We start from the raw sequence: 9807 nt of genomic DNA, 5'->3' as shown, positions 1-9807 counted from the left end.
TTGACTCCTGAAAGAAAAAGGAGTGGTAATAGATGCTGGCGATGAACATGGGAAACGGTAAGCATGTGAAGACAGCACTGGATCCTGTGCACACCCAGCCTTCCTTGAGCTTTAGGAGCCTGATGATGATAGGAAATCTCCCATCCTTTTTGGGTTCTGACCTCCCAAGTTCTAGGCATGTGGGGAGTGAGCATACAAATGATATATCTAGACCTACATTTGAGATATCTAGAATCACATTTATAGTTCCATCTCACTTTTTTCTTTCTTTTTTTTCAAATGGTGTATTGGTTGTTTTCTCATTGCTGAGACAAAATATCTGATGCCCACAAGTTAAGGAGGAAAGGCTTATTTTTGGCTCACAGTTTGCAGAGGTTTCAGTTCATAGCTGGTTATATCCAAGGCAAGGTGGCATGGCAGAAGAGAAACAGTTAATGGCTAGCAGACAGGAAGCAGAGAGGGATCAAGGAAGTAGAAAGGGTATATACTTCCAGGCTATGCCCACAGTGACCCACCTCTTCCCACTAGGCTTCACCTTCCAGTATCACATTCAGCTATAAGCAAATTAGTCCATTAGTCCATGATCCAGTCACCTTCCTGATGCCCCAGATATGAGGCTTCAGGGGGATTGCTAGATATAAAGCATAACACATGGCCAAACTGATGCATAGCCATGCTAAATAAAGTTTGTTCATGGTTACAAAGATTTTTAGGAAAAGAACAGAGTCCAGGTGTTCCAGCCAATCTTTGACTTTATCCTGCCTTCTTGCTGAGCTGGAAAAATAATTCCTGGGTCAGGGAAATTTAAAGTACAAATTTTCCAGAGAAAGGAGAAGTCGTGTTGATGAGAGACAAAAAAGAAGGGCTTGATATTTTAGCCAGAGAAATTCAGCTGGACTCCTATTGCAAGTTTTTGGAGCAGTGAAATGATGCAGAGAAAGCTAATAATGTAGAAACCTGGATTCAAAGTGCATCCTTGCTATGAATGATGGTGCACATCTATAATCCCAGCATTCTGGGAGGTTGAGACAGAAAGATCTCAAATTAGAGCCTACTTGGACAGCTTATAGAGACAGTGGCTCAAATTTTAATTTCTTTCAATAGCACTTGGGATATATCTCAGTATAAAGGCGCTAGCTTCAATCTAGCACCACAGAAAGAAAAATAAATAAATTCCCCCATGGATTTGTGATACTTTAAAAGATCAGTAACAGGTGAATCAGGCAAGGAGAACACCAAAATAAAGAGTAGGGACTTCAGAGACAAAGTTTAATGAAGCAAAGAATGACTCAAGAATCAGACATCCCTCAAAGCCAGAACAGGGTCAGAGAACTTTGACTTGCACCATGGGCAGGTGGTATTTATAGACAAGAAATGGAATGAGGCCCAATTAATTACAACTCCATGTTTGCCTTATCTGAAGTTGTTCTCATCAGTTGGCCACCCATTACTGGTTTGGGCTCAACTACAATGATTGGCTGAGAATGAGTTATTTGTTATAAAAATATACCCCTGTGTTAAACATTAGATTAATTTACATACTGATAAGATGCTCTTGTAGCTTGTATCTAGGTGTCCCCCAAAGCTCATGTGCTTATAGGTGGTGCTTTTCAGAGCTATGGAGCATGATAGTGCATTAGTCCACTAATTGTTTTTGCATAGCTCTGGATCTGGATAATGAGAAGGCCCAACCTGTGTGTGGGTGGCACCAACCAATAGGCTGCAGTCTGCATGGAATAAAAGGGAAATGGAGGCTTCTGCTTGCTGCTTTGTGCCTACCCTGCCATGGACTGTTTCTCCTCTGCCATACTCCTTTGCAATACCTCTCTGCCTTGTAGTCAGCTAACTATGAACCAGGGGACCATGGCAGGAGGACAGGCAAGCGAAGAGGGTGGACGTGGTGGTGCAAGGAAGTTTGTAGAACTGTGGCTTACCGCTGGTGGACCTGCGGCTGTACCAAGTACAGGTGGTAGAGAGAGAGGAGGCAGCAGTGCTGTGTAGGGGTTCTAAAACAGAAGAGAAGGCAATCAGGCAGGTTCCTGAGGGAAATCAAGAGCGTTAATCTGGCCACATTGCACCTGAGAAGGCAAATTGTAATTCAGGTAGAGATGCTGAGGAGACAACCAACATAGGACTGTGATGCTCGGAGAAGAGAAAAACAAAAAGGACTGTTTATGGCTAGGAAGCAGAAGAAATGTATTATTTCCCCATTTTCTGCTTTCTTGGTTAATGAAATAGAAAAGTCTAGAAACAGCAATTATGTTAATTTTTTCCCTACATGACAAAGTGGCATTTCACTTATGCTATTACTATAGACAGCTAAAGTAAACATATTATAGGCAGTCAAACAGGGCTAGGTCCCCAAAAGAGCAAGTATAAAAGATAAAATATAACTGTGGGTAGAGGTATATTTATCAGAGGCCAGAACTCAAAACAACTACACCCACATATGTCCCTAGAGATAAACACTAATGACTGATATTCTAACAGACATCAATCACCTGTGTAGGGGGCAAAAAGAGTCCCTGACCGACCCACCCCCTCAAAAAAGGTCTTTGTTCTTTCCATACACGCTTCCTACGTGACTTGCTTTCCCATTAGATTAGTATTATCTACGTGACTACACTTACAATCTTAATAATTGATCATAGTTTTGTCCCATCTTATACATACCTCCTGATTTTGTCTATAAAGCTTCCCCTAAAAAGTGGGCTTCTCCACCACCACTCAAGACCCCTACTGTCTTAGAAGCTTTCTTTCCCCCAATAAAATTTTCCTGCTCTTAACCTTTGCTAGTCCTGAAAATTCATTCAATTTTAAAAAAAATACAAACTCGGCACATCAGACATTTAGCAGGTTAAGAGTTAAAATATTTCCCTTAGATTATGTAGAGGTCCTCTTATCACGTTTTTGTGAGGATAAGTCAGCACCTTTAAGAGACCTGGAAAAGTGCTTGGCATATATTAAATGTGTGCTTGCTGTCTGGCTTCAAAAAAAATTCAACTCTTCTACCGTTAAAAAAAAAAAACATTTAATATTAAGGAATTTTATGACAGAAATCAAACTACAAAAGTGAGGTGCAACACTCTGAGATGAATAGTTGAATTTCAGCATAAACCAGGTCTGCGGGGCCTCATGCCATAAGGAAACTACAGGTGTCAGAGAGAGCCGACCAGGTGGATGACAGAGAGGCAGACAAACTCCGAGGTCGGGCCTTGCTACACCAAGAACCCGGCCTCCTGGCTCAACCAGACTGCGCAGCACGGAACTGGCAGGGTGAGCACCACCTCCCACTAGGCATGCCTGCGCGCCAGACCGGAAGTGCAGGAAACCGGAACCTCTCTGCAGTCAGGGTGGGTTTCCGGAAGGAGCCTGGGTCCTGGGGTCCGTTTTGGCGTTGCTAGGAAGTTGGCTTCCGCGGTGGTCTCCTGTGTCTGAGTTTCAGCGGGGAGGAAGCGGAGCGCGGGCCATGAGGCAGAAGCACTATCTCGAGGCTGCGGCGCGAAGCTTACAGGATAGCTGCCCTGGCCAAGCCCGCTATCTCCTGTAAGCGAGGGACGGGAGAGGAAGTGGGAGGCGAGCGGCGAGGTGTTCTTTGCTCATCGTGGGTCTCTTTCTCTTTCACAGCTGGACCTACTCTTCGTCACACGGTAGGAGATCGCCCTTCTGTTGTGGGCTCGCCTTTTCTCTTTCCTCTGTTTCATACGGCTCTCGGAATGTTCTAAAAGAGAAGGCGGATCGATTCACGCTTCATTAACAGAATCTAGAGGCTCCTTAAATTTTGTGAAAAATCTTAATGTCTTAATGTGTCCTGCCTTGCCTTTGGGTGACATTTACCACCTTGTACATCTTTCTGTCTCTGTCGCTGTCTCTCTCCATCTCCCTCCCTCTCCCTCCCTCCCATTTTCTCCCTCCGTCCCCGCCCCCCCCCCCTTCATGCAGTTTAGGCTGACTTTGAAGTCACTATATAGCCCAGGCTGGCCTCGAACTCGTGGCGATCCTCCTGTCTGACCCGAGTGTTGGAATAGCAGGCGTGCACCACCCCGGGCGGGCCTCGCTCTTAACGAAAGTTTTTCCACTTGGTTTCCAGGTCATTACATACAAGAGTAGTTCATCTTTAACCTCTTGCGCCAGCACTTACCCTTCCTTCGAATCCCCCAGCCTCTTAACTACTGTCCCTTGCACCTTCTTTCTACCTACACTTAGTGGTGACTTTCCATCCAGCCTTATAGTATTTAAATACCCTATACTGGGCCAGGGATATAGCTCAATGGCACAGCACCTGCCTGGCAAGCGTGTGGTTGTGAGTTTGATTCTGGGTCCCAAAATCAATCAATACCATATACTGAAGGCTTCCAAATTCCAGGCCAGACTCATTCCAGATTCTTGACTCACGTACCAGATACCTTCTTGACAGATTATTTTGAATGTTTGCTACGCATTTCAAACTTAACTGTGTCCAAAATCCCAAGTGTTACTCCCACTATACTTATCATCTTACCACTTCAGTAAATAATAACCGTATCTTCACAACTCGTTAGCCCAAAACCTTGGAGCTGTTCTTCTTAACAGCTCTTAACTCTGTCCTGCCCCACCCCAAACCAGTATACCAGCAAATCTCAGTGGCTTTAAATATCTGCCAGGTCTATCCACTTTTTCCTATATCTGCTGCACCCACCCGAATCCTCTCCATTCCTACAGGCAGTGTGATCCTGATAGAAACTAAAGCTAGATCATGTCCTTTCTTTGCCATAATGGCTTCCCATTTCATAGTAAAAGTGGGCATGTAGGAAAAGGATTGTTTTGCCCTGTTGGACAGATCCACATAACCTCTAACCTGTTGTCACCTCAGCCACAATAGGACCCTTCTGTGCTGTCACGTTTCTAGACCTTTGAAACTACCCTGTTCTCTACCTGGAACTTTTGCCGCATACACAGGCTTTGATTCCACCCTGCAAATGTTACCTGATGAAGCCTTTTTCTAGCCACCTTACATAAAATTACAGTGTCACCATCCACACCCTTTAAACCCTTTTCCTATCTTTTATTCCCAGTACTAAACATTTAATGTTATTTGTATTGTCCGTGTCCAGGAATTGTCCTTTTTTCACTGATATAGCACCAGTACCCAGAACAGCATCTGGCACTTAAAATACGTAAATATGACTGAATTTTACATTTGGCAGAGCTGTTGTAAGCATGTTCTTTGCTCTTTTGTAGTGCTGTTGAATTTAGAACTAAGCACAGCGCTGAACAGTAGGTACTCACTAAATACTGATTGTATTGTTTTAAAAAACAAAATCACAGTGCAGTTTGTTAATTTGTGGAAAATTTGTTGGTAAAATGGACAAGACTTAATTGCCTTTTTTGTTTTACATAGTAGCAAGTAATAAACCAGGTAGCAAAGCTTGGGTCCTGCTTCTCATTTGCTGAAAGGAGTGAGTGGATGCAATTACAGGATTTTACAGAATAAATTATTGCTTTATTTGTGTAATTTTAGATGACAAGAGCACTTTTGAAGAAACGTGTCCGTATTGTTTCCAGTTGTTGGTTCTGGATAACTCTCGAGTGCGCCTCAAGCCCAAGGCCAAACTGACACCCAGAATACAGAAACTTCTTAATCGAGAAGCTAGAACTCATACACTTAGTTTTAAAGAAGCAAAAATCGTGAAAAAGTACAGAGACTCCAAAAATGTATTGGTAAGATTTCAGTTCTGGTATATTAGAATAATTTATATTTTTCACTTAAAGTTAAGTGTCAGCCTATCTGTAATTCAGATTTATAACCGTATATGTGAATTATTGACATAAATTATTTTTCCCCAGTAGTTAATGTTTCCTCAAGAGTACATCTTTTGAAAATTTTTTTCTATAACCTAAAACTAAATAGTTTGAGTTCTTCTCATGGTTGAGCACAGTTATTTTCATAAATTTGAGAATTTCTTGAGCTGACCAGTATGACTGTATTTGAATTGCAGTTATGAATAAGTTCAGTTAATGGTCCTTTCCTTTACACAGCTGTACTTTATGTATGCAGGTAGCCAGTCAGTATATGCTTACTAGTATGCCAAGCAAAGATGAGTACATGTGGTTTTCATTAGGCATTTTTTAAGGATCTTTTGTGCCAGTTAGTATTGGAGATACAAAATTGAATGAAGTAAAATCAGATGACTATGAATTAGTAGATAGAAACCAGTATCAGATACATTTTGTGTCCTGTACAGTCTGTGTTAACATTTAATAACTATTCATGTACATACCTGCTCTTTGGCAAGCACTGTGCAAGGTCCTGGACATTATGACAGCGTAAGTCCAGCTTAAACTTATAATTAATAACTTGGATTGAAAATTGCCATATTAGCTGGCCGTGGTAATATACCACAGTAATCCTAATCCCAACACTTGGTAGGCTGAGGCAGGAGAACTGCCACAAGTTTGAGACCATCCTGGCCACATAGTGAATTCAAGATCAGCTTGAACTGCACAGTGAGTCGCTGCCTCAAAAGTCAAAACAGAAGAAAATTGCCATATTTAGGAGTTTACCCATATTAGATAGAAATTTTGTTTTGTCATAAAATCAAATGCTTAAGGGGGTAAGAGAGAAGAAATAGGATGTTAACGTAAATATAATTCACTGTTGTATCTCCTCAGAAAACTACTATTTGGAAAATGTTCCTAAATAGGAAGATAAAGATGATTCTTCTTCTTCTTCTTCTTCTTCTTCTTCTTCTTCTTCTTCTTCTTCTTTTTTTTTTTTTTTTTTTTTTTTTTTGCCTTCATGAAGCTTACATTCTAATATTTTAAACAGAGATCAGCCATAAGGGTGAAGGAATATTTTACTCTTTAATTTATGTACAGCCACATTATAAAAAGTATAAATAAAGCAACATAGGCCTTTGATATACGCAGATCTTCCATTTACATCAGCTGATGAACATCTAAATACGTCTCACCTCAACTAGTGTATAAATTCTGCCAACTCAGGTATTTTACATCTAAGTGTCTTGCCGTTAATTTTGTATTGAAAACTTTTACTTTAAATTTGTCTCGTGATTCCTGCTGCTATATTCAAGCTGCCAGAGGGCAGCCTTTGCGTTGCTCACCTGTGTAGCACTCTGACATAAAAATTCAGGAAATAGATCATTTATTGGATAAAATTACAAGAGAACTCAAAGGCCCAATATTTCTTCTTTTTTATGGAAGTCGATTACTTGTAAGACTTGCAACAGAACAGTTAAACATCATGGTAAAAGTAGAAGCTTTCTGTCAGCGTTGAAGAATGTTCCTGCTACTCCTACAAGTAAACTCGGCCCAAAGAGACCAGAAAAAAAGACTTCAAGCTCCACAGATGTATCTGATTCCAAAGGCCAGAGCCCAGCGTTCATTTTCAGGTATCTTAATTCACTAACTTTGAGTTGCCACACTGACTCTTCTAATTTTCTTTATTTAATATAAACTAAATATTCCATGCAGATCAGGTGTTTATCCCTTTTTTGCTCCGTATCTTGTTCTCTAATGTCCCACAATCCATTGTCCTCAGCTGTCATCTGAAAGCATATGACTTCTAGTTCTGTTACTTTTCAGTCTCTCCTTGGGCTGTTTTCAGCTGCTGATAAATATTACCCAACTCCTTGCATATCCAAAATTTAGTTTAGAGAGGCGAGAAGAGAATAAATTACTGTGGAAATCTGTAGTTGAGTACGGATTTGTCAAGTGATAAGAAACTATACATATGACTAGGCACATGTTTGTAGTAATCCTCAAGATTTCAGTCACCGTGGTAGCCTGTACATGTAATTCTATAGAAACAAAGAAATTTTGGAACATTTTGTTACAAAGAGAAAGCTGAAGTCTAACTTTGTCTATTTTCTTAATTTTATTTCAACATTTCATATAAAAATTCCTCATAGAAAATTTTACTTTGTTGGATGACTATAAAAGAAAGTTTGGCTCATTTAAAACAGTTTAGTTGCCTTCAGACCAGGCTATTGTCAGCCTTGCATAGGATCTGCATCTGCAGGTTATCCAATCCTAGATCAGAATATTTAGAAGAATAAAACCTATGTCTATGGAAGATGTGCAAGCTTTTTTTCTTGCCAGTATTCCCGAAACATAGCAACTATATACAACAGTATGTGTGTTGTATTAGGTATTACAGGTAATCTAGAAATGAACTAAACTACAGGAATTGTGAATACTATGCCATTTTATATAAAGGATTTGAGTGCCTGTAGATTTTGGTTTCTGGTGGGGGAGCGGGGGTCCCCAGAACTAATAACTCCATAGATACCAAGGAATGGTTGTGCTTTTTAATATGCCCAGAAGTGGGAAGATCCTGCACGTTTATCACACAGGCAGGTTTCTGTCTGATACCAGCTTGAGGAAAAGGGATAAGACTGACGAACTCCAGGTGAGGGTAGAGAAGCATGGGATGCAGTTGGAAGCAATGAACTACAGTAGGCCTGGATGAGGATCCATGGATTCAGCAGGTGTTTCTAGAGCACCTCTTAGATGCCTGTATGGTTAAAGCACTGGAATATACAGTTAATAGGATAGTGTCTGCCCTGTGGAGCTGACATCCAGTGGAAAAGGTAGAGCAGAATGATACCTGTACGAGTACATGCCAGTCCTTCACCTTGAAAAAGTAGTGATCTTGAGCTGTGAAGGAGGAGTGTTTTAAAGTCCTTGCATGGAACTTTCATGACTCTTGATGGCAGGCTGAAAGGAAACTTAAACCTGATAACATACCACCTCTGTTAGTGGTGGCGAACCTGTGCCATGTGTGTTACTGTGTTTTTCTAAGACAGAAGATGTTACCGTGTGAGGGGTTTTTTGTTTTTTTTTTTTTTTTAAAGTAAAACATCAGTATTCAGGTTTAATTGCAGTGTTGAGTTATTGTAGACCCACTTTGTAATAATTAAGTGGGTTTGGGGTTGCACTTTGGAACTTGGTCTCTAAGAGCTTTGCCATCATTACTTTAGGCTCATCTTAAAGACCACCCCATGTACCTCCTAAATGCTGCCTGAAGCCTAATACTCCATGAGATTTTTAAAAGTGGGAATGACAGCCCATATACAGCAGTAATATGAGAGAGTAGAAAATTATTCTGGTAGCAATTATAGAAAAGGTATTATTTATCAGTATAACCTGTTTGTTTGTTTGCGTGTGTGTGTTTTTCCCTCTTTTCAGAACACCTCCATCTGGCCAGTCAACACCCATTTGCTCCTCAAAGAGTGGGAGCAAAAGAAAGAAACACTTCTCTCAGCTAAAAATGCTGCTCAGTCAGAGTGAATCCCAAAAGGATCCAAAAGTAGACTTCAAAAGTTTCTTATCTTCACTGTGAAGACTGGACTTTGAAAATATGAGATGTCTACTGTAATTTTTCTTTCTTTCTTTCTTTTTTGGTGGCACTGGAGGTTGAACTCAGGCCTTGTGCGTGCCCAGCAGGCACTCTACAGCCTGAGCTGAAATCACAACCCCAGTCTACTATGATTTCAGAACCTACAATTAGTAAAACAGTTTGTTTTTTTTTTTACTTTTATTTATTCTTTGAATAAATGGAAACTAGACTCAGGAACAAACTTTTCTTGGCGTCCTTCAGTGTTTATGGGGGAATCTGTCATTAGAATGAGTAACTGTCTCACAGGGTGCATGTGGGGATTGAAGCACATGAAAGGTGCTTCTCTTCCTTTAGTTTTAGCACTGTTTGTTATTTGTCATTTTCTTTCAAAAGAAAATTGAAAGCTTCCGTGTGAAAGATGTGTTCACGCATGAAGGTTTATTCATGTGTCTGTAGCCTTCTTAATG

General features: G+C 40.6%; 1 protein-coding gene across 2 annotated transcripts; it reads left to right on the top strand.

Moving 5' to 3' along the window:
- The first annotated feature begins 3324 nt into the window (after window positions 1–3324).
- CUNH18orf21 (chromosome unknown C18orf21 homolog) lies at window positions 3325–9581 on the top strand. 2 transcript variants are annotated; one of them, XM_003474078.5, is made up of 5 exons: window positions 3337–3546; window positions 3628–3650; window positions 5501–5700; window positions 7204–7391; window positions 9190–9581. In XM_003474078.5, exons 1-5 carry the CDS (start codon window positions 3470–3472, stop codon window positions 9341–9343), a joined length of 642 nt encoding a protein of 213 aa, XP_003474126.1. In that variant the 5' UTR covers window positions 3337–3469; the 3' UTR covers window positions 9344–9581. The 2 variants fall into 2 exon arrangements, with proteins under 2 accessions (XP_005005601.1, XP_003474126.1); XM_005005544.4 differs by lacking the exon at window positions 7204–7391 and having other exon boundaries at window positions 3325–3546.
- Window positions 9582–9807: the final 226 nt, after the last annotated feature.

Source organism: Cavia porcellus, unplaced genomic scaffold, assembly GCF_034190915.1.
Source record: "Cavia porcellus strain 051 isolate PalLab524CR breed Dunkin Hartley unplaced genomic scaffold, mCavPor4.1 scaffold_20, whole genome shotgun sequence".
In the NCBI taxonomy this organism is placed as follows: domain Eukaryota; kingdom Metazoa; phylum Chordata; class Mammalia; order Rodentia; family Caviidae; genus Cavia; species Cavia porcellus.
This window is presented reverse-complemented; position numbering and strand designations above follow the sequence as displayed.